The sequence below is a fragment of the Rhipicephalus microplus genome, chromosome 1 (genome assembly GCF_043290135.1).
Source record: "Rhipicephalus microplus isolate Deutch F79 chromosome 1, USDA_Rmic, whole genome shotgun sequence".
Lineage (NCBI taxonomy): Eukaryota > Metazoa > Arthropoda > Arachnida > Ixodida > Ixodidae > Rhipicephalus > Rhipicephalus microplus.
In genome coordinates, this window is record NC_134700.1 from 101,262,721 (window position 1) to 101,288,274 (window position 25,554).

Below are 25,554 nucleotides of genomic sequence, written 5' to 3' on the forward strand. Positions count from 1 at the left end.
AAAAGACGTGCACGGTGGTCGTCAGAAAAACTGAACCAACATTGTTTGTAGGCATAATGCAGTTCATGCCGATGCTCCCCCCGAGTATTACTTTTATTACATTATTTATTAATACTCCGAGGGAGTATTACTCCCTTCAAGCTAATGTCAATTTTGTAGTTATTATTAATAAACTACATAATGAACCAAATACTCAACTGAATACGATTAGAATTCATTTTACTGATACTGTGGTTCATCACTTATTCTTTCTGGTGTAAGGTACACGGATTCAGAATTCTTCTGGCAGAAATTTATTGAACATTATATGCGAGGCAGAACAAACATAGACACCAGTATATTTTGGCGTCAATGAATTTCATTGTCTTGGCAGGCAGTGAGTTGTGTCGTCAGCCTGATCAAATACATTGGGCTTTAATTGAACTTTGTATACACATATGCTCATGTGTGATACCTGTTCAGACGACATCCACAAGCTAAGCGAGCCAAGCACCCTGGAAGAGCACTACCAAAGAAAATCTATCACCTGCTACATATTTCAATGAAAACAACATTGTCTAAACGACGAGCTCCGCTGTATTGGCACATGTGTTACTATAATGCGCATTCGTAGTACCCGAGGCCCCTCTGGATCGTACTGGAGCGTGTGTGTAACATACAACATCAATAACATTTCGGAGAACGATGTCACCAAACGTCATCACTGTGACTTTTTCGTCAAACTTGTAATGCCGAATTGTAATGTGGTGGTCTCGGGGTTGCAAAAATCCGTATTAGGAATGGTAGGTGTAAATTCTAGGTATCTGCACCCATGCATATTCACATTCCATCGTTTTGTTTACTTTAGGGCATGAAACAGATGGCACTTCAACGTGAAACATTATTATTTTAGCATCATTGGGGGGCACTAGTAACTGTTATTATGCACCTCTTACAACAAAGCTGAATATCAGCAACAATTACCAAACAATAACAGAGCTCAGGGAAACGTGGACGATTAAAGTTATGAGAACTCGTCTAAAAATGAATGCTATTTTGACAAGAGGTCTTGTCCTCGCCTAGGCGAAGAAGAGCCGTTATGGCGTGCCCTGAGGCGTTTTTTGAAGTGCAGATAGAAGAACTTTGGCTCCAACGTCGTTCCTTGATTCACCACTTCTCATCCTATTGATAACTAGGCACCTCATCTGAGATGCTTAAACTAAAATCATCGCGTTGAGGCGTGGAAAGCTTCAATGCGGTCACCACAGCGTAGCTAAACAGGGCTCACGATGGGTACGAGCAACGTTCGCGTATTCTCCACGGGGCTAATGCTCGTGGTTAGTGTTGTTCTGGTATGGTGGTGGTTGGGGCCCGCTGCGGGCGGCAAGAAGCTGCGTGCATGCACATGGAAGTCCCCGACCGGCCGCGTCTTCATTGGCCTGTGAATGACTGGCACGGTCAGAAGGTGATGTTGCCGCGGTTGTTGCTGCCGTTGCTGATTCCCGGCGAGATCAATGCCTGGGCACGTATCACTGCGGGGTCGCGGATCACTGCATCCTCTTGGTTTTCTGGAAGGATCGCTCTGGTCACAATAGACCAGAGACAAGGAGGAAGGAAAGAAAAGCGAAGAACAGCGCGTTGACATCCGTACTTAGTGTAGCATTACACAGGAATTCCTACGATATGGGCAAATCGCCCCGGGCGTTGATTGGATACAGACTATTCAGGCTTTCAATTAGAAATCACTGCTGGCATAATCGAACTGACTTCCCGTTCGTGCAATTACGAAAGGTCGGCCCATCTATTCTATTTCACCGTAATGGGATAGCAGAAAAAAAGAGCAATTAAGCGAAAGCAATTACAGTAAATGATATCAGTCTCTATGGCAACTACTACAAGTTGCGGCAAGGTGCCGGAATATTGTTTTCGCTTAGTTCATTTTTGTTTTGTTTGAGCTCTTCTGATCTATTCATACTTAGTAACGAGCTTGCCCAGTTTATTGTCTAGCAAACACTGTGAATGTAGTTTATATAGAAAGGGCAATCCACATTTAGAATCAATGATAGACGCAAAGCCGAAATATTAATCCCCCACACCAATAGTGACCAAACTTTTAATGAAAATAGCAAAAAAAACCTGTATACTACCATAGACATTTCGCTAGGGTTTAAATTACGCACCAACATATTAAAGAAAACAGGATGTAGCATCAGTACATGTATGAAGCAAAGAATGTTATTTAGAAACTCACGGTGCAAATGTTGCGTCACACACAAATAGACCAAAGCCAATCGGCCACCACATCACACCACGACACAAGCGCCACTATAACACATGCCACATACAGGGTTGATAGGAGCACGCCGATACAAAGAAGAGCTTGCAGGCATTGCTCTTATTGATCTATAGAGTTCTGGTATAGTAGAATCCACACAAAGCCAAAGAGGTGAATCGATGTTTCTCAGTTCACAGTTTTTGTGTTGTTTTTTAAACGAGATAATTTACCATTTCAGGTGAGCATTATTGTTTTATTTGGTGTATCACTGCCAGTGTACGCAGGAGGTAACGTTTACTCTACGAAAAAAAAAGTCAAGTGAGCGAACATACCGGCGTGAAGCCTACCTCACTCCTCCATTCTATTCATAATAGCTCCGTCGAAATCGCTGAACATCTAACCGAATCTGGTGACGTTGCAGCCAGCACAGCAACAAACAACAGGCAACAAAAGGTTTAAAATGTGAACTGAACATTAAGGTAACCACTGCATTTGAAAAAAAAGCAATATTTAGAAATTACCTTTATTTTCATTTTGAAATAAGTGATAGTGTAAAAACAAATGCGTAATTTGAATGAATGCTTTGCGGTGGATCTAAAAAAGAGCTGTGATAGCATTTTGAATTTCTTAGATTGTGCCTTACTTAGCATCATTGAAGTGATAATTGCTGCTTACGTAGAATCAGTATGATTAATTCACGTAACCTGGGCTTGTACTTCTTCACTTCTAATAGCACTGACATTTATGGTAGAGATCGATACTAGAGATGCACCAGAACGAACCCGAATTTGATTCGCACGGCATGATTCACCCGAGAAATTGTTTTTGTACGTCTGCTGCAATAATGTGAGAAATAACTCTTTCGCAAATATCGTTTCGACAGCAAGTTGACAGAACTTGGGAAACTTTTGTATTTCGTTTCCAGCATAAGAGTGGTTGCTTCAACGATTAATATCACTCAGTGTAGAGAACAACATTAATAAGTCCATTCATGGGTGACACAGTAGCAGCAGTTTTATGGCCGCCTCTGCCCCGGCCAACGTTCAATCTATCCAGTTATCCTCACACAGTGAACGAAACAACTTCCAATGTCCGTATCACCATTACATCAGAGTCACCCCTGAGTGACATATGCTTGGATGACAGTGCATATACACTATTCCGTACGGGCGATGTAGGCCATCCTTTTACCTCCAGCGTACATATATAGACAGCGTTTCTAGAGGATACAGCCAGGGGTTGTTACAAACTGCGGAAGGGCACACAAGGAGCAGCCACGCAAACTGTGGGAGCAAGGCGCCACCGACAACACCATGCGAAACGACCGTGCTGAGCACACAGACGTGTAGACGGGGGTCTGCATACGTGAGAGGACTCACTCTGGACCGTGGTGGCAGCGTGTCTACGGACAACTCATGCCGAACCGAGTTCAGCTCCTTAAGTACGAGGCTGCGCTCTGACCTCGCCCTCATCTGTGACCCGGGACAGAAAGCGTGTGCGTTCATGGTTAATCAGTGCTGTCTTGCTTCGCGTGTGGTTTTGCTGGTATCATTGCTCAGCGCACTCATATCCTTATAATGCACGCCACCTTATGCGTGCAGGAGACAAGAATACAGGAAAGTATGTTTCTTTAAGATTTGAGACGCCGAAAGCGTTTCTATAACCATAGCAATACCAAATAACGTGCACTGCATGGCTTCATAGGCACCGAACTTTGTATAAACAGCTGAGATTTTCAGTTGTTTTGAATTTTGTCGTACACTGAAAAGAAAGATATCTTCTAGCAGCCTCGTAGTTACTTCGATATGCCGGAGGTTTCCTTAAAATTAACTATAAACGAAATTCAGTAATGAGGTTTTATTAAAGCTACGTGGCCATAATGTGATAGAACCAGACGCAAGAATCTATGAAATATAGATTGCAATTCAACAGTAGGTGATGGCATATCATCATTACACTATTTAATGACAACTAAAAGACAATGATGCAAAGCGATGTATAGGGGATGTCATCAGTAGCAATTGCAATGTAAATATGACGGAAGAAAAGTGAGGAAAAAGATACTGTAATTTGCCACTGGCAGGAACCTAACCTGCAGTCTACTTCCGGTATAGACACATCCGATAATCCAACGTATGCGTGTCGAAAGTCCCAGGTTCGCTCCCCGTGAACTAGAACAGCCATAGTTATGCCAAGATAGCGAAAGGTAGGTAATGGTTTGCTTCCTCCGCTTTTCGTTAACAGTTCCTCCACTAACGCTTCCATGTCGTCCTAACTACGCTTATAAGGAAGTTAAAGAACCAACGAGAAAATTTAACGAGGCAGCTGGTAGAAGGCCCCAAAGTTCGCCGCATAGGTCGATTGGCCTATGCGCGTCACAAGAAAACTTTTTAAAATCTTTCCATCGGAAAACAAAACACGTGTTGCTTATTTATCTGTCACTGTTATTATATACGGTGAATATGTACGTTGAGAGCATCCACACATCTGCGCATTTCTTATTCATAAATCATAATTCAACAAGAAGGAGTGATGACATCAACATCTCATGTTCATCGCATCTGTGTCGTACATTTGTTGAAATGCCACTCCAAAAAAAAAGATATCTTGGAACTTTACATAGTAAGTACATCGCTTTAGCTCATTGTTAGTACATGGCAGTATACACAGTTTTTAAAATACTTGATGGTGCTCACGCCACTGGAGACGTTGCGGTCAAGTGTGAAGATTGGGTACTGTAGGTGTAGGCAAAATGGGTACATTTGGTATCTTGTGTGTGTAGTGGGCAACGCTATACAAAAGTTGACATAAATGAACTCATTTCACGCCCAGTGCAGTGTGCTTTACCATGTCATCATAACACCATTGCCTTGTTGCTGTGGCAATGCCGAAAACATGTGGTGGATGAACTTGCGAAGCCTGTGTTTGCTTCTGAACGCGATATACTGGAGTACACGTTAAGCATTCAAAGTGCGGGTATGCAGTTAGGCTAGTTAATACATAACACTTGCAGTTATTGAAAGGAATGCAGTAGCTGAAGCAATATAGGCATGAAGCTCTCCACAGCGAGCCTGTTAGAATAGAGACATAAAGGCAAGTTATATAACCAAGACGGGTCCTGTAATTTAGATGAAGTCCGCAATTTTTCGCAAATGCCACAAAAGTCCAAAGACAATCAGTGGCTTGACAGGACGGCTTGCTTACGGGTTTATTTGGTTCAACGTTTTGGTGGTATGCAGCTACAGCACCATGTATTTACAGTTAACTACACCTTGAAGGAGTAACCTACAGTATGCTCTCTACAGAACATAAAATTAAGCCGTACTTCCAGTGATAACTACTAGAATAGTAAATGCCTCGAGCGTTGTAACTGACACATGGTGAAATATCCCAAAGCATATCCAAGTATTCGATAGCAGCAGCCATTTTTTCCTTTAACCGTCATTTTTCATTGCAAAGAATTTCACTTTCACTAACAAAAATGACAACTGTGCATGTGGGTATCCGTGTGTATACATAATAAAAAAAATGAGCAAGCTGAACTCGGTCCACTTGCCTGTACTTTGAGTTTTTCTAGCCTCGCCTGTTCTTGCTTCTTCTGCTCAGCTCTCAAACGGTCACGCTGTTTCTTCATGGCCAGTTCTTGACGAAATTTGACCCTACAAAAACAGAACACAAGAAAGCAAACAACAGAAGCAGTGAGTTGTTTTCGGGACAACATCAAATACATCAGTACCCTATTCGAGACGGTTATAAACTGACAGGAACTGCGGTACATTCGCTTACAATCCCATTCTTATATTCTGGGGCATTCTCGTTCGTTTCAGTATAGGCCACTTAAGAATCTTCAACCTCCCGAGATATAGTGCTACATTTGAGGCGCGAAATTCTTTACAAAAACTTCCGAAAGACTCAGCGAGGATTGTCGTGTCCAGTTGTTCCCGGGCAGTTTTGATGCGCGCTGAATATTTTCCGTGTTGAAAGAAATGGGTCAATCTTCCCGAAAAAAGGAAAGCACAAACAAGTAGTTCGGACATGTCGCAGCATATGCAAATTGTTAGCCCAATTTACCTACCCTTAAGCTTGAACAAAACATTATGTGAATGAACAATCCTTATTTGATGTTTCATTTCAAGGCTGTAAAACTTAGCGAGTAAAATTGTCTCAAAAGTCCATGGTCTGAGAACTAATGTCCCATTTATGTGTATATATCTTGTATACATTTAAAAATTTCATTCAGGCTATTTTAGTTTTAAAACATAGCGGGCTCTGTTGTCGTTATGCACGAACATGCGTTCCTTTCGTGCGTCTATGGGATGTCTGCGAGTGGACTTTATGATAATAAATTTTTCCAGACTTCGCTTGCCACGCATTTATTGCGGCATGAATATCGACTGGTCCAATCATAGACTGGCATTGTGAACCAATTTGTGAACCAAATGCTATCTTGCTGTAAAGGGTTGCTTAAAATATAAAATTCATATTTTCAGGATGTCATGGCGTTTAGGAAAGTGGCAGTCGGCGTGTTCAAAACGACATTGTTTATTCGGGAGAACTTGTTACCGGAAAATGAAAAGTCAAGGGGCAGGTGATTTAAGCAGTGCACTTACGGAGTCGAGAACAGTAATCGTCCGTCGGGTCAGTCGATAATCGGTGCAATGCGTCATCTTTTATACATCGATCACCGAACGTTCCAGAATTATCATCAATGCTTGCATAAGCTCCCGAATAACCTCGACTATTCGCGTCTAGCGCGTAATCATAACTGCGCCATCTCAAACAATCACGAAGCTTTTTGCCAAACACTGGGGCGCGAATTGGGCCAAGCGCCGCCTAAAGTTTTCGTGGTTGCAGCCAGAATGCATGAAAGTAAAGCAAAAATTCGCGTGCCAGTTCTCTCAACATTTTGTGTCGATGTCAGAAACACTTATGCTTTGTGTTACATTTTCATAATCACGCACAGTGACCACACGTATTTGCCTAAACCTTGTACAAATTAGGCGCATAAATTGAAATTATGCTGGAAAGCAACAGTTATAATCGCTCAGAATACCACGCAAATCTGATCTATGGATGTGAACTTATATTAGACTTCGTAAAATATTATTGCTCTACCACTGGAGTGGCTGGCTCATCGATTCTCGCGCTGTGCAAACATGAAGTCATTATCGGTCATCCTTTGGACGACTGTTCTCACAAACTATGAGCTGTGGTATAATTCCTTTCACAATAATCAGACGGGACAGTCATCGTTCTGTACCAACTGAAAGGTCCTAGGTTCTTCGTGGGATCGAATCCCGGCTGCGGCGGCTGCATTTTCGAGAGACAAAAATGCTATATGCTTGTGTGCTCACATTTGGGAGCACGGTAAACAACCCCAGGCGGTCAAAATATTTGGATCCCTAAACTACGACTTCAATATTCATCACATGGTGGTTTTGGGGCGTTGAACCCCACATATCAAATCAATCAATCTGGTCTTACGTTCCTTTCTTATAGTTAATGCGACGAAGAGCTGCAGAAATTTTTACGTAATGTGAAAGCGACAGTTTTGGGTGTCTCTATGTGTGTAGGTGCACAAGTAGGAAGTACCTGACATGGTGTGTATGCGAGTTACTGATCTGAGGATCTGTTTTGTGCCTCTCGCTTCCATGGTAAGCCTCCTAATGTAAAATGTAGCAAACTGGACAAAGTGTTTCCTGACTATATATGTTCGCGGTATTTGAAAACAATGCACACGAAAAGATTGTTTTACGCTGTAGTCTTATTCATATCAAAATGTCGTTCTGAGAGCGCAAGCCAAAACTTGCGGGACGTGCTGCTTCAGTAGGTTTCTTTGTAACGCAGAATAAAAAAAATGTCGCATATAGACACACAGGCCTTTATTTTTGATCATCTTGATTTTATAGGTTTCTGCTCCGTAGCTAAGTACCGGCAAAATGTAGCTGTTATATAACTTCCTTTTGAGGGATAGTGGCAATCTATACCTGTCATGATTTGAGAGTGCTTGCCAAATGTGCTCCACCCCATTCTTATTCTTCTAGTTACTTCAATCTCGTGGTTCGGCTCCGCGGTTATTACCTGCCCTAAGTAGACATAGTCTTTTACAACTTCAAGTGCACTATTACCTATCTCGAAGCGCTGCTTTTTTCCGAGGTTGTTGTACATTACTTTCGTTTTCTGAAGATTCATTTTAAGACCCACCTTTCTGCTCTCCTTGTATAACTCCGTAATCGTGAGTTGCAATTCGTCCCCTGGGTTACTCAGCAATGCAATGGCATCGGTGAAGCGCAGGTTACTAAGGTACTCTCCATTAACTCTCATCCCTAACTGTTCCCATTATAGGCTTCTGAAAACCTCCTGTAAGCACGCGGTAAATAACATTGGGGAGATTGTGTCCCTCTGCCTTACACCCTTCTTGATTGGTATTCTGTTGCTTTCTTTATGAAGCACTATGGTAGCAGTTCATCCCCTGTAGATTTCTTCCAGGATGTTTATATATACTTCATCGAAGTCCTGATTCCGCAGTGTCTGCATGACGGCTGATATTTCTACTGAATCAAATACCTTCTCGTAATTTTTGAAGGCTATGTATAGTGGTTGGTTATATTCTGAGCATTTCTCTATTACCTGATTGATAGTATGAATGTGGTCGATTGTTGAGTAGCCTGTTCGAAATCCTGCTTGTTCCTTCGGTTGATTGAATTCTAATGCTTTTTTTACTCTGTTAGCAATTGCCTTTGTAAATAGCTTGTATACTACAGAGAGCAAGCTAATTGGCCTGTAATTCTTCAAGTCCTTGTCATCTCCTTTCTTATGTATTAAGATGATGTTAGCATTCTTCCAAGACTCTGGTACTCTTCCCGTCAGGAGACACCTCGTAAACAGGGTGGCTAGTTTGTCTAACACAATCTGTCCTCCATCTTTCAGCAGATCTGACGTTACCTGATCCTCACCAGCAGCTTTGCCTCTTTGCATGCTCTCCAAAGCTTTTCTGACTTCTTCTATCATTACTGGTGGGGTGTCATCTGGGCTACTGCTAGTTCTTATATTATTAAAGTCGTGGTTGTCCCGGCTACTGTACAGATCTCTGTAAAACTCCTCCACTATTTTAACTATCCTATCCATATTGGTAGTTATTTTGCCTTCTTTGTCCCTTAGTGCATACATCCGATTTTTGCCTATCTCAAGTTTCCTCTTCACTGCTTTGACGCTTCCTCCGTTTTTCAGAGCGTGTTCAATTCTCTCCATGTTATACCTTCTTACATCGGATACCTTACACCTATTAATGAACTTCGAAAGCTCTGCCAGTTCTATTTTGTCTGTTGTACTTGAGACTTTCATGATTTGACGCTTTTTAATGAAGCGTCAAATACGTACGTCAAATACGTCAAATACGTCAAGTACGTGGCGCTTCTTAATGAAGCGCCACGTAGTAATACTTCGTAATCTGCAGTACCTTTCCAGGTTGAGCCTTCGTTGCACCTTGGCCAGTTCCTGTTCTTCGGGTGCTTCGTCCATACCTGCGACAGTGATGGACTGCTTGCGCCGCATACGCAGAACTTCTATCTCTCGAACCGTGGACAGCGAGCGCAAGCGCCACTCCCGGTTCCGCTCCTCCAGCGCCTGTCGGTCAGCCTGATGCAGCTGCTCTGCTTTGGACGTAGCCGCAGCCGCGACACTGCCAAGACGGGTCACAGCGCCGAGTTGAGGTGCCGAAGATGAGATCATGGTGGGAGCCGGTGCGATGCGAACACGTGCCCTCGGACGTGGCGCCCTCTGCTCCTTCAGCTCGGGCTCAATCGGTGGCAAACGGTTCGGCTGCTCAGGTGATGTGTGCATGAGAAAGAAAGCCATTGTTAGTGAAAAAAACATTGGCTCACTGTGTGTGAGTGTTGGCTTATGCTTGCCATTGTTCGTCAACTCTTGTACAGTACTGTGCAAAGTTGTCTAATCATCACCAAGTTTTCGAGACTGCTTGCCCATGTTAGCTAATGGCAGCTGGCTGTTCGCTTATGTTGACAGACTGTCGACTAGCTCTATCTCACTCATTACTGTCATCTGGTCATCTATTTGGCTAGTAGTGGTAATGCTGCGTGTACATGTGTGTTACTGTTATATAGCGCTAGATAATATTGGCTAACACTGCATAAGGAATACTTGAGCCTTTGAACTGCGAGAACCGAAGCGTTAGTAGCGAAAATTCTTCGCTTTGCACTGGTGGCACTTATTCTGAATTCATAGTTGGCATCACATCATAGAAAAGAAAAAGAAAGATGGTAGACTACCGAACTAGGATGGTCTCCCACACGGATGATCACCTTCTTTTGTAGAGACAGAGCAGGTGGTAGTGTAACGGGCTGTACCGTCCTTCTCCGTAGTGGCGGATTCCTGGACGCAGCCCCCATGCCAGGGCCGTTCCGTGTGCTCATCATCTGCTTAGCCTTGGTAAGCCACTGAACACGTGCGCGCTCCCATTCCTGCAGGCACGACTGCACCTTGTCCCGGTGGTAGCGCTGGTTTTGGCACCACGTCATGTACGTCGACTGCGCAGTAAAAGACACAGTTTCCAGAATCAGCAGACGGGTATGTCATCAGGGGCTCCGGAAGTATATGTGAAGAGTGGGGGTGACATTGGCCGGCAGGGATATATATATATATATATATATATATATATATATATATATATATATATATATATATATATATATATATATAGGCAGGCAAGTGGTTGAGTGGCCGTAGCGTTGCATATAGTCAATTAGATCCTCCGTGAGTGGTCACAACGTGGTTTATTTCGACGTTTCGGCCTAGAGTCTCGCCTTCATCCTGTTGAAGGCCAGACTCTAGCGAAACGTCGAAATAAACCACGTTGTGACCACTCACGCAGGATCTACTTGACCATATATATATAAATATATATATATATATATATATATATATATATATATATATATATATATATATTCTTATTTACATTACATTGCTTCTGATGACTTCTTCTGTACATTCCTTGGCATTATTGTCGGTTAGATCTTATTAATATTGTGTCCAAACACAGAAAAACGAGTCCTTAGTTATACACTGCTTTCCCTTATATTTACATACATATTGCGACGTAGTCCTTTACACGCCTATATTAGGCCTGGAAGACGTGGCCAAAACCGTTACTTATGAGGCACAGAACCGACTCAAGGGTCATCCCCACTAACCATGATGATGAAGAGCACTAGGTGATGATGGTTTGTACAGGTGATCAAGAAGCGTGCTTTAAATGCCCACACTAATACCCCGTGCACAAGAGCGGCCATCCTGGCCGCAACCTATAGATGCGGAGAACGCCTTGCGAAAGGCTTCATAAGCGAGACATGCACTATCTCGGTACCGCTACAACGCCGGTCACTTGGAGCAATCACAGGTTTAACGCGATAATTAACGAGCGAGGTCTGCTCTAAGACTGTCTATGGGCCGAGGAATCAACACTGAAATTTGTGGCACAAGCCAGGAGTGCGAACTGGTGTCCGGAGTAGCACCTCGTCGCCGGGGTGGAAATGTCACAGTGGTGTGGGACGCGTCATAAAGATTTCTACGGGCTTGTTTCTCCTCAGGGCTGAGTCTGGCGAACTGGCGCCGTGATGGAGGCGGGGCACATATTGTTCACAGGAGGATGCAGATGGTGTAACCGGGGCTGTCAAAAACGAGACGTCCAGAAAGGAAGATGGCGATTGGCCGTAGACAAGGTAGAACGGCGAGTAGCTAGTTTTGCGTTGTACGCCGGTATTATAAGCGAATGTTACGAACGGCAAAATTGCATCCAAGTTGTTGTGGTATGGCTCAATGTATATGGCTATCATGTCGGACAGAGTGCGATGAAAGCGCTCAGTGAGCCCGTTGGTTTGGGGGTGATAGCTGGAGGTTGTCTTGTGGCTGGTGCCGGAGGCTTTCAGCAGTTCCTCCACAATTTGTGAAAGAAAAGCTTTTCCACGGTCGCTAAGTATGACGCGAGGAGCACCGTGACGCAAGATCAAGGCTTGACGCTAGATCAAGGCTTCAAGCATAAATGTAGCCACGTCAGAAGCGGAGGCCGAATTCACGCAGGACGTTTCAGCATAACGTGTCAAGTAGTCGACAGCTGTCACTATTCATCGATGGCCACTGGTAGTCGTGACAAGGAGACCATATAGATCAATGACAACGACTTCAAATGGTGCCGACGGACATGGAAGTGGTTGCAGCTCTCCGTATTGAGGTGATGTCGGAAGCTTTTGGCGCTGACAAAGGTTCCAGGAGGTGACGTACTTTGCTACGCTGGGGGACATCCCAGGCCAGTAGAAATGACCTTTAATGCAATCGTACGTTTTTTGGAAACCAAAGTGACCAGCAGTCAGGTCGTCGTGGTAGGCCTTAAGAATATCGGCTCGAAGAGAGCGAGGCAGAATGGGCACCCAGCGTTGACCATCCGGGTGATAGATGTGATGGTAAAGAACGCGGTTATCGAGCTTGAAATGCCTGAGCTGTCGCCGAAGGTGGGCATTAGGCAGTCGCGATTTCCCCTAAAGGCGATCTATGATGCATCTACAGTAAGCGTCAGTGAGTTGATGCGTTATGATGGAGCCGTGATCGTCAGGAGGAATCTTGTTAATGGCGGCTAAGGACGAAACAGATGTGGAAGGACTATCAAAGCATTCCTCGCTGAAGTTTTTAGAGGAAGCAGTGAACGGCGCCGTAGGAAGCGGGCAGCGAGAAAGTGCATCTGCGTTCTGGTGCTTTTTGCCGCACTTGTAGGTAATAGTAAAATCGTATTCTTGAAGACGTATAATCCATCGACCAAGGTGCCCTGACAAATTCTTGAGCGTGGAAAGCCAACATAAGGCATGATGGTCTGTAACTATGGTAAAATGACGGCCATGTAGATAAGGTCAAAATTTCTGCACCGGCCACACAACCGCTAAACACCCCTGTGCAGTAATGGTGTAATTCTTCTCTGTGTTGGTCAGGACACGGCTGGCATACGCGACGACCCTTTCACGTGATGATTCATCGTGCTGCAATAAAATACTTCGCATTCCGTGACCGCTAGCGTCAGTATGCAGGAGTGTGGGTGCTGTTTCATCGAAATGGTGAAGTACTGGTTCAGATGTGAGGGCATTTTTCAGATGGCTAAACGCTGATTCGAAGGCAGGAGACCATTCAAAGCGAACACCAGAACCGAGTAATTTGTGCAAAGGTGCCGCTATCAAGGCAAAGTCTCGTATGAATCGGCGGAAGTATGAAGCCAGGTCAAGAAAACTGCGTAAGTCCATGGTCCTTTTAGCACGAGAAAAATGAAGAACGGTCAATATTTTATCGGGATCAGGACGAATGCCTTCCTTACTCAGAATGTGGCGAAACGGCGCTTTTTCGAGTTCAGCTGAAGGCCAGCCGTACCAAGGCACATGAGGACTTCGTCTAAACGGTGTAAGGGTTGAGAGAAGGTTGACGAGAAAACAATGATGTAGTCCAAATAGCACCGACAAGTTTTCCACTTCAGGCCGCGCAAAATGGTGTCAATCATGCGTTCGAATGTTGCAAGTGCGTTGCACAGGCCGAAGGGCATTACATTGAACTCGTAAAGTCCGTCTGGTGTCGAAAATGTTGTTTTTTCTTTATCGTCCTCATGCATCGGTATCTGCCAATATCCCGAACGTAGATCGAAGCTTGAGAAGTATTGAGTTCCTTGTAGCGAATTCAAGGCGTCATCTATACGTGGCATAGGGTATACATCCTTGCGCGTAATCTTGTTTAGCGTCCGGTAATCTACGCAGAAGCGCACAGAACAGTCTTTTTTTTTTTCGAACTAAGACCACAAGTGATGACCAAGGGCTAGAAGAGGGGCGTATTATGTTCCGTCTCAACATAACGTCGAAGTTTTCTTCAACAACCTTCCGCTCAGCTACTGATACGCGATATGGCCGACGACGTACGATTGACGTACCCTCAGTCTCAATGCGATGCGTGGTAACGCACGTCTGTGCAAATACGGGTGAATTGAAGTCAAACAAAGCATCGTGCTTATTCAGCAAGGCAAACAGTTGCTGGGTCTGCGAAGGGGTCAGGTCAGAGCCGATGGTGGTTTTAAGGGTGGAGGTGGATGGGGAACGTGCAACAGGGAGATCTTCAGGAGGAGCGTCTTGAAAAGTTACCACAGAGAAAGGCTCTGGTGTAGCGACGCAAGCCAACGTTTAGCCCTTCGGAACCAGAATTTTTTCGGGCGTCGGGTCTGTTGCGCAAACGAATGCGAAGCCATCGTCGAAATGTGTTAGACCTGATGCGAAGGCTATTCCTCTGGTGACACAGCGTACGGAGGGTTGTACGAGCACATCGCCGTAGTCAATGACCTCAGACAGAAGAGTAACAATTCGGTGACTGTGCGGAGGTAGCTCAGTGTCTTCTGCAGCATAAAAAATGGCAGCATATCCACGGAGTGAATGATGGAGAGTGGGGCGAAGCATCCGTCCGTCCATTCGCTCTTGCTTCCGTCCGTCCATGCGTCCGTCTGTGTGACCGTCAATGCGTCCATCCGCCCGTTCGTGGATGCGTCTGTTCGTGCGTCCGTCCCTGCGTTCGTCCCTGCATTCACCCCTGCGTCCGTTCATGCGTCCATTCATGCGTCTGTCTGCGTGTCCGTTCGTCCATCTATTCAACACTCCAAGTACCACCATCTCGCATCTTTTCATCATATATTCAGCATATGCACCGCCATCCAGCGAAAATTCCAAGGACTAAACGAGAGGTGGCACACGCACACTTTCTTACGGATTGCGCATCGTGTCTATTTCCCACCTTGAGTTCATGGCATATACTACTTCACTGTATGCATGGCACTGCGGCTCAACGCTCGCTAAACCTTTCTAAAACCAAGGAGGTTATGCCCAGCGAGTATAACGTAGCAACCCCTTCTTGTCAGATAGTGCTCGATGTACATGCCAATGGCTACTAAGGGGGAATGAGAGACAGGACAACTCGGCTTTTAGTTAACGCGCACGCTGCGAATTTTTTATTGTTCAACAACGCACAGAAGAAATCTCTCACCGGCACCATCTTGTAGGTCAAAATGTAAGACTGGTTACTCACTATGACTACTACTACGACTACGAGGGACGAACGGGTGCTGCTATAAAGAGCTTCGCCCCTAAAAAAAAAGAAAGAAAAGCTGGCGTGCGTTTTCGTTTGTTGTTTTTGAGGGCTGCAGCAACATGACAAACAGCTCTGAATGATTGCCAGTGAACTCTTTGGACGTGAACTATCATTCTTGTTAATATACAGCCAGTACGCGCGTGTGTAACTAATGAACCAGGTGTGTCGCCCCTTACGACAGCTAGTAACCATTTTCAAACCTTTGAGCGGTATTCCGTATAGAACACTGAAGCGAAAGTAGCTCAACAAGCGCTTTGCACGCAATAGAGGAAGGCCTAAATATTTTAGAGCCGAAGTAATTTTTTAATATGTGGGGTTTAACGTCCCTAAGCCACCTAATGATTATGACAGACGCCATTTATTGTTATCACTTTTTTAACTCAGGTGATGTTGGGGGTGTTTCTCGAGTTTTACGGCCGTGCCCACACAATCGGATTGTTGGCACGTGCGCGCGTCCCAAACAATCACGCGTGCTAACATTGTGAGGCCCGTAGCTCCGTCTTCAAGACCACCCGCTTGGTCTCTAGGTCCTCGTCCGCCTTTCATAGGATGCATGATGTGCGAGAAAATGGCTTGCGTCGAGGTCGTAGGCACATATAAACACAACGACAGCAGCACGCGTTGACGCGTTCTAGAAAGCGCGATGTCAGTATACCATCTGTACATTAAACGCAAAAGCACACGAAGGCACATTGGGGCCTCCAAATTGCGCACGCAAAATCTCGAAGGCTACGAGGCGTATAACTGAATGTTTATTCTGACGAATTGGCGGTGCCGCGCGCCATGCTTGAGTTCCAGCGCGTGCTTGTCGCGTCTTCCGTGGCAGCGCGGGCCACATCTGCAGGTTCGTACCTGCGTGGTATGGTACGTTCATAGAAAACGCTATGGTGCGAAAATCGGCTCGCAACAGCCGAACAACATTACCATTGCAAGCCAATGGGCCTTGGTCGGCCCCCCCCCAAAAAATTTCGTATGACCCTAAATTCACACGAGCCGTGATTGTCTCCCCGAGGTTTCATAACAGTTCTCTGCTATCTGAGTCGTTACGCGACAATATCGCTTCATGAGCTCCACCATCTGAATAGAAAGCAACTGCAGAACCTATTCCACCTAGATAATTTCAGGCCTGCTCACTGGTTGGCCGCGGGCTCTGACGTCACTTCGTTTTGACCAGTCTGTTTTGCTCCACAGACGTGCCTAAGCTTGCTCTCGTAGCTCGACAGGCATGGACTACCAAGCCCGATGAATGTTTTCGTGGCGTGCTAGTGTTCTTACTGGCGACTTAAGAGAACCATATTTTTCTGTGTCCGCGAACTTCAGCGTGGATATGTAATGCGTTTTGTGAACTTTTGTGCACTGGATATTCGAAATCTGTTTGGCTGGAAATCCAAACGGTTGGGCGATGCTGCGTGTCGGATTGTCACGGCAATGGGACCGATGATGCGAGTGTTCAAGCTTACTAAGGACAATCGAAGAACGAAATGGGTGAGTGTCGTTCATCAACCTGACGTCGACATCGATTTTATTCGTGACCCGAAGGTACATGTGTCCGTACTGCATGTTTTTAAGTCCTTCCAATGGCTCCATCGCCAACAGGTTCCGTTCTTTCTCCAAAATAAAAGTGTCATGTTTGCATCTGACTTGTTGGCGTAGGCCCTGCCATTAAATTATTAAACATGCGCAGCAGAACATTTTTAAAACAGGTGTTTTTTTTCTTCAGGGTCAATAAACATATCGCAACTTTAGTGTCGTGGACTTGTATTACTTGTGTTCACTTGGTTGATAAAAAGAGATGGAACTTTTTTTTGTGCATAGTATTTTCTTGCCGGTGTTCAAGTCATGTCATTGCAGTATTATTGTGGTCCTGAGTGGACCGCTGGTTTCAGTCTTGTGGAAGACGCCGTTCTTTTGCCTGTGGAATAGGACGTAGGATCACCAGGGCCTCCACCCATACCTTCCACGTCGTCTGTGGTGACTCTAAGAAAGCGCTCCGGCCATCCAAGTGGCGCCAACAGTGAGGACGCGCTAATATACGCTATGGCTAGTGTTGAGACCTCTGATGAAAGTGTCGTTGTGCCCATGGCAAGGCGCAAGGCGAAGGGGAGGCTACTTACGACATCTTCCCAAAGTAAGACCACGACAAATATGCAAGAGCTGCCGGTTCACGCTTTTTTGTTTGTCCCGCTGAATGCTACTGATAGCATGAACCGGCTTAATCGACAAGCCACGTCTGTGTCACTTGAGGCGCTCGTTCCAGGAAAAATAACAGACGTGAGAATCAATGGCCCCAAGAACATTCTGGCGATAGACGTTACGCAACGTACTGCTCTCGACGTATTGAGCAAAGTCAATGTGCTGGGGAACGTGAACGTACGGTCTTACATACCAGATGGCAAGGACTCAAGGGCAGGTGTTATATACGACGTTGTCACTTCTATCAGCGATATTGATTTTCTAACTCTAATCAAACCAGTGACGGAAGCTACTTATCATCTTGCAAGTCCGCCGTCTCGGGAGCTCACGATGCATGAAACTTCTTTTCAAGGCTGACAGTCTTCCATGTCAAGTAAGAGTTGGGCATTTTGGACACACAATGTGGCCGTTCGTGCCAAGACCTCTTCAGTGTCGGAACTGCTCTAAAATGGGACACGTGAGCGCTGTTTGCACATATTCTGCTGCGTGCTCCCGATGCTCGGAGTCGCACAACGCAGAAGCCTGCCAAGCAGAAAATCTCAAATGCGGCAATTTCCAAGGTCCTCACGATGCACCTTCAAAGGAGTGCCCAGATGTGAAGAAGGAGATGCAAGTGCTGAGGCAGATGGCCAGAGACGGTTCCACCCACAGGGAGCCTGCTGCTAAAATGTGACGTCGGCGTTCGCGCCACAGGAGAACGTTTAGGACACCTTCCGCCAAGGCCAGAGATACACCACTACCCCATACCACGCACTCATCACCACAAGCACCAACAAGTGCCAAAAACAAGCATCCTCAGAAAGACTCAAGAATCATTGACCCTGACGCGTGGCCAGCGCTGTCGTCGATGGCACTGCCAGTAAAGCCGCAGCATCGCCCACTGAAAACTACTTCATAGTGAGTAATTCGCGACAGTCAAGATAACGAAGTAATAGACGTGATTAAGATCGACATGAAGACCATTCAAGTCTTCCTGAATAATATTCAAACTCCAGGCTGCTCACAGCGCTCTTCAAATATTGGATGCTGTGTATCCGGTGCTATCAAGTCTAGAGAAGCACCATGGCTCCTTCAGTGCAGCCCTTTCGTGATCAAGAGAAAGAGGCATCAATTTTTCAATAGAATGCCCGAAGCCTTAAACCCCGCACTTCGAATTTTCAGCCTTTTGCATTCAAGAATCAGTTACCAATTATCGCCATTTGTGAACCACGCCTTCACAATGCTATACGACTATCCAAATACGAAGCTTTCAGATCTGCAACCTGTAACGAAAATATCAAGGTCACTGTTTACATCAGGTGCGAACTCACATATATTGAGCATCCAGTAACACCGGATGACAGCAACCAATACGTGTGCCTTACAGTTAAGCGTAAGGACATGAATTCCACGCTAGTCGCAGTATATATTTCGCCTTAAGGCCGCTTTGACCCCGCAAGATGAAGTGCCATTATATCAGCGACACCTGCGCTATGAATTATTACTGGTGATTTTAACGCCCATCACCCGGCCGCTGTGGGGAAGCCAGAAGATGGGCCGTCGGGGAAGACATGTGTCTTCCTTTGCATCTGATCACCAACTATGTTGTTTAAATGACGGCACTCTTACGTTTTTACGGGGTCTGACATATAGTAGCTGTCTCGACCCAACTTTTGTGTCAAGTAGCCTAAGTACCAAGGTGCAGTGGTTTGTGGACAATGAAACCTATGGCAGTGATCACATCCCCACCTATATAAAGATCAAGTGGCTAAGCAAGTCGCAGATCGCTTCCTCTTCACAAATTGACTGGTCAAAGTACAGGTCATCCACAGAAAAGTGATGCGAAGGAAACCAAGAAGGTTCTCTTAAAAGCCTAGAAGTTATAATGAAAGCCGATATCCAAGAGGCAACGTTTATTCGTGGACCTTTGTCAGATTTTTGCAAATATGAAGTGGAGTTGGAGTGACTGCGAGCAATCCGTCGTCGCGCCGGACGTCGTTATTGGCGCGCAAAATCCATCTACGTCTACCAAAGAAGATTCAACGTCGAATCAATGGACTACAATCGCTACGATGGAAGTCATTATGCGAGTTGCTCGATCACCACAAACCTCTTTTGCAAATACGGAGAATAATCCGTGGCCTACGAACATTGCCACAACAGCATCGCCCGTTCAAATGCCTTGCTCTCCACCAAAGCCGACTTGAAATAGATGTAGCAGAAGACTTCTGCGCCATGGTTGCCAACAAGGGGTCTGGGATCACCGTCAGTAACCTACGAAACGCGCCGTTATCCACAGACACTCGGGTGGACAATATGTTTTCTCTAGAGGAGCTTTAGGCAGCATTGGCAGCATGCAAGCACTCGTCATCTCTTGGACTCGATGGAGTCAATTACATTGCCCTTGCTAACCTAGGACAAACAGCTCGGCATGTCCTTCTAGCTGTGTACAATGACTCGTGGAGCAACGGTTTGGTTCCTCCTTTGTAGAAGTGCAGCCGTCTTGTGCCCCAGATAAAACCAGACAAATCGCCTCTGGACATGGCCTCCTATCGCTTCATCGCGCTTGCCAGCTGTTTTGATAGATGATAGAGAGAATGGTGCTGAGTCACCTAGAGTGGTACCTGGAACATAACAATATATACCCCGATGCTTTGACCAGCTTTCGACGTGGACGGTTTTCCATAGACGATGTTGTTGACCTTGTCACGTATGTACAACAGCAGAAAAGCCTAAAGAAATTATCAGTGGTGCTTTTCTTGGATGTTAAGAGTGTATATGAAGATGTACTGCATGAAACAATCCTGGACGCCTTGGGCAACATTAGATTGGGGGGCCGCGTCTACCAATAGATATACAGCCCTTTGAAAGACAGAACCTTCTTCGTTCAAACAGAAGATGGTGTAACAAGGTACTATAATACTTATCGTGGTGTACCTCAAGGTGGGGTCCTAAGCCCCATACTTTTCAACCTTGCGCTCATCGGCCTTGCTGTCGTCCTGCCACACTCTGTACATCTGTCGATATACGTGGACGATATCTGCATCTGGGCATCAGGGGTCACGCATCTACACGTACGAGCCAGGCTTCAGACAGCGGCTACACTGACGTCAAATTACCTTCAAGGACGAGGACTGAAGCTGTCATCTGAGAAATACCCACGCGCAAGACAATGACGCCATACCGCATCAGAATTAATGGACACACGATTGATTGATATGTGGGGTTTAACGTTCCAAAACCACTTCATGATTATGAGAGACGCCGTAGTGGAGGGCTCCAAAAATTTCGACCACCTGGGGTTCTTTAACGTGCACCCAAATCTGAGCACATGGGCCTACAACATTTTTGCCTCCATCGGAAATGCAGCCGCCGCAGCCGGGATTCGAACCCGCGCCATGCGGGTCAGTAGCCGAGTACCTTAGCCACTAGACCACCGCGGCGGGGCGGGACACACGATCAGCTATCAAAAGACCCACCGTTTCCTGGGAGTAATAATAGATCGTGACTTGTCTTGGAGCCCTCATATCGCTCACATGAAGAAACTGACCATGATCACCCACGCCCTAAGGTTTCTTGCAGGAAAATCATGGGGTGCATCTGTACGAGCCATGCTTCAACTGTATGCTGCACTTTTTCTTGGATTCAAGCGCTACAGCTTACCTGTGCTTGGCAAGGCCCGCATAACAAACGTACGCATCCTCCAGTCATTACAAGCTCAAGCACTGAGAATATGCCTCGGGCTTCCGAGATGCGCATCCTCAGCAGCAACTGTCGCAATCGCTCATGAACACCGTATCACAACCTACATTCGTGTCGATGCTTTAAGAACGCACATAAGACATGCCACCCGGATTCAATCGCATCACCTCGCCTCCCTTCCAACTTCTAGGCCACGCTCTGCGTTCTGCTCTATTATCGCCCTACATGGCACAGTGACTCCCGTGAACTTCACGCACGCAGCAAGGCTGTCGTTACCATTGTGGTGTCTACATCCACTGGAAGCCCGGATAATTATCCCCGGAAGGCAAACGAAGAAAAATTTGGCAAATTTGATTTTAAAACAAACAACATTGCTGTTTCTGCATGAGAAACACAGTGGACACATTCACATTTACACGGGTCGGTTACTTCAGCAAGCTCAACAGGCGCAGTGGTAATTCCGGAGAAATCCGTCACGGTAAAGTTCAGGACATCGCACCTGACATCATCAACGGCTGCAAAACTCGCTGCCTTTCGTGCTGCTCTGGAGTTCCTAGTTGAATAACCGCAGCAGACATGGTAAATCTTCTCCGACTCCAAAGCAGCCCTCCAGGCCATTGCCTCGCCGTATCGTCATGAACCAAATGAACAGCTAGTCACTGAAATAAGACTGCTTCATCACCGGGATATAGAGAAACAGCATGTCATAGCGTCTCAATAGATACCAGACCACTGCAACATCGATGGAAACGACCGTGCAGTTGAAGCAGCCCGATCTGCTCATGATGATGCCCCTTGTGCAGCTATACCATTATCAAGAACGGATGCCGCTGCAAGGCTTCAATCACTCGCACGCGAACTGACACTCGCTCAGTGAAATTCACCGGCATTCACCAACGTCCGCCTTCATAATTTGGACCCACACCTACAGCTCCGTCTTCCATCAGGAATAACCAGAGCTGAGGAGACACTTTTGTGCCGTCTGTGGATAGGGGTTGCCTTTGCGAATGCTTATTCGTTTCAAATCGGAATGGCCAGCAGCCCGACATGGGACACTTGTGACTGCGCAGAGACTTTCTCTCGTCTTCTCTGCGAGTGTCCTCGCTTCAGCGTACCAAGAAAAGAACTGTCGAAAGCTTTAGATAAACTAGACAATCGCCAATTGTCGGAAGAAAGGGTATTAGGACACTGGCCGAGACCGTCCTCTGCACGCAAGGAATTAAGAGCGTGTAGCGCATCTTGCGTGCGAGTGGTCTTAGAGACAGACTGTAAGCAGCGTCGTGGATTGTCTGTTGTCCTTATCCTTACTTTTTTTGCTCTCTCCTTCAATGCCTGTTTTCTCTCGTCTTTTATTCCCCTTACCCCCTTCCCCAGCACAGGGTAGCCAGCCGGTCTGAGAACTGGCTAAACTCCCTGTCCTTCCTCCTTCGATTCTCCTTCTCCTCCCCTCCTCCTCCTCTTCCTTAAAATTTAGATGCGCGTAGGCACTTATGGTAAAGCGCTTTCTAAATTGGTTTTCAGGTGTGTAATCTCTTCTTCAAGCTAGAATAATTAGGAGCCACTTCCAAAAATATACCCACCAAAGAACCGCCAGTGTGGTAGAAGTGCCCAAGGGGGCTACACGTTTACTATAGGCCCAGTACTAACAGTTTTCTCAGGCCCTAATTTATATGACCAACTACGCACCACTGCGAGAGGGGCCAGAGCAAATAAGAAAAAGGCGCTCCTTGTGTCTATCACAAGACAATTTTTTTGGTAAACGAAAAACTTTGTTTTCTCTCGCATTGGTCATCACCCTGATATTGTGCTGAATAACATACTTGTGGCAGCAGCACACACTCTCCTCAATAACTACGTGGCTATGAAGACACATGTTCGGAAGAGTACTAATGAAACTGCAGAAACTGTGCAAATGAGTAGGGACAGTTTATTTGCAAGCTCTAGATAGTGTGTGTGCGTTTGCGTGTGTGTGTGTGTGTGTGTGTGCATTAAAGCATAAAATGAATAAAATATACGGTATTTATTTTGTCAATTTTTCGGTCCATAAAATTCACTCTTTTAGATCGACCACGTGTTCAATAGCGTCAATTTTCCGCTTTTTTGTGAAAGAAATGGCTCACAGGTGAGTCTCCAAATGCTTTAATGTACAATACATTACTTAAATTCGTACCCTTTTTTTTTACCCAAAAGGCAGGATAAAGCCGTTCAGCATGTAAAGATGGCCCCGTATCTGCATGTTTCACTGCAAATGTCGTCGAAAGACGATAGTCTTGCGTCTGGAGAGCGTGAACAAAACGTTTATTAAATATTCTGTGCAAAAAATTGGTGAATTGTATTTTGGAAGCGCTCCATTAGACAGTCTCGATTCTTGCAGTGAAGGCGGACAAGCGCATTGAGACACGTTAGACACAAGCGCTATCTGGCAGTTATCTTCGAAAACTGAGGAACGCGTGTGCGCCCTTTTTGGAGGCGATAAGGTGCAAAATGCAAAGCGACGGGCAGGTGCTACCACCGTGTCGTCTTAGCAAAGCGTTGAAAACACTTGCCTTTTTGAGCATTGCGTTGCATTATCAGCGTAGCGTGATAAACGCTACGTTCTTTAGAATTACTTCTGTATGCTAGTATAAAAACGCACACACAAAATATTGTCATGTTAGTATGGTGCCTTATATATGTGCATTAACTGCTTTTTAATCGACAATCGCACATGTATGAACGCTAAAACTTGAGCAATATTGGTGGGTGCGGTGGATGGGTTGGCCGTCTGGGGTATCGTTTGGTGGCGTTTGGGATATCGTTACGAACAGACAAATGTACAGACATACAAAAACTTGTGCGTTGAAGTTTCCCATGAAAGACTATCGTCTCTAAAGCTTCCCGCGAACACTTTCTCTTTTATCGGTAGACGATTGTGGCAATGGATTCACAGACTTCCATACGCGCGCTCGATCGGACATAACGAGTGGCGTCACGGCGGCAGTGAGCAGGCCTGATATTCTAGGTGGCATTGCGAACACCTCTTATCAACACACGTTTGAACTTGTGCACCGGCTTCCTTATTTAGAAGGAGGAGGAGGCGCAGTCAGATAATAGAGGGAGGCCAAAGTGTAGCATTTGAGTCCCGCGCATATGCATTCGCGCACAATGTGAGTTGCGACACGCTGTTCAAACTTAAAATGGCACCAACACCACAAAGTGGCACCTACATAGAAAAAAAATTATTGGTGTAATAAACTTTATCGATTGGTGGTACTTTGCACACAAATTTAACGTTTGTTGGTTAGATTGTTAAGGCTTGAGGTCACTTTAACCACAGCCAGCGTGTTGCGACCCATATTGAGTGCGACTGTACACTATTCACGGATTCAAAGGTAACATCGAATTTGTTAATATAACGACTTGTATTCGCAATGGATGTGGCATCTCAATATTGTGCGACCTTTGGTGTACACGTTCGAGTCGAAATTATGTCGATATGACCCAAACCGAAGACGATGAAGGCTACAGTATGTGCGCTATTCAACCCCGAATTGTCACTTTTCCATCCTTGAGTGCTGTACACTTATTTCTGAAGGTGGGAGTGCCGCGGGAGTGCACACTGTAGGGCAGTCTATAGTCTGACCACGTTTGATTTTAGTCAGGTTGGTTCTTGGCACAAGTAGATCGATGCACTTTCAGAAATTCTGGAAAGCATGAAAAAATACGCATAAAACACGCCACGTTATTTTTCAAAGATTGGGGCCATGCATAGTACAGGAACGCGTACTGTTTCAACAACACATTTAAATACTGTTTTTTACACTTGCACCAGGCCCATAGCCAGACTAGTTTTTCGTAGAGGGCCCATTAGCTGAAGACCTCGACTATTTTAGGAAAACAGCTATTTCATTACTCCTTTTTGGTAGAACACCCCCTTCGTAAAAACTTAAGCTGGGGAAAGCCCTAGGGCACCCGCACTACTTGTAGTGGTTTGGCTATGGGCCTGACTCGCATGGCTGAACAGGAGTGGTAATACTTGTTACGGTTCTACGTCCCGAAAGACGAAATGAGTATAAGAAACACCGTAGTGAACTGCTTCGGAAATTTCGACCCACTGGGGTTCTTTGAGGGGCACCTAAATCGAAGCACATAAGCCTGTGTATAGCAAGCATTTCGGCTGCCTTGAAATGCCACGTTACAGGCCAACACGGCGCATGCATAGAATAGAATGCTCTGCCGAATAGATTGTTTGACAGCCATGATAACCCGTC

At 45.5% G+C, this 25,554-nt stretch overlaps 2 protein-coding genes across 2 annotated transcripts in view; both read right to left on the reverse strand.

Moving 5' to 3' along the window:
* Positions 1–277: 277 nt before the first annotated feature.
* Positions 278–3,759, reverse strand: LOC142796248 (uncharacterized). Its single transcript, XM_075886445.1, has 2 exons — positions 3,634–3,759; positions 278–1,561 (listed from the first exon to the last, which is right to left on the reverse strand). Exons 1-2 carry the CDS (start codon positions 3,757–3,759, stop codon positions 1,253–1,255), a joined length of 435 nt encoding a protein of 144 aa, XP_075742560.1. The 3' UTR covers positions 278–1,252.
* The window catches only part of LOC142796244 (uncharacterized), an 88,593-nt gene continuing 63,316 nt past the window's right edge, over positions 278–25,554 (reverse strand). The window contains exons 8-10 of the mRNA XM_075886440.1: positions 10,576–10,800; positions 9,714–10,075; positions 278–5,913 (exon numbers count right to left, since the gene is read on the reverse strand). Of these exons, the coding sequence (XP_075742555.1) occupies positions 5,727–5,913; positions 9,714–10,075; positions 10,576–10,800 (774 nt within the window). The 3' untranslated portion in view covers positions 278–5,726. The remainder of the gene's footprint in view (positions 5,914–9,713; positions 10,076–10,575; positions 10,801–25,554) is intronic.

Coding starts and splice junctions, on each gene's coding strand:
- LOC142796248 (XM_075886445.1), bottom strand. CDS start 3,759: ATGAACGCACACGCTTTCTGTCCCGGGTCACAGATGAGGGCGAGGTCA. Junction 1,562..3,633: donor CGCTGCCACCACGGTCCAGA/GTGAGTCCTCTC, acceptor TATTGTGACCAG/AGCGATCCTTCCAGAAAACC.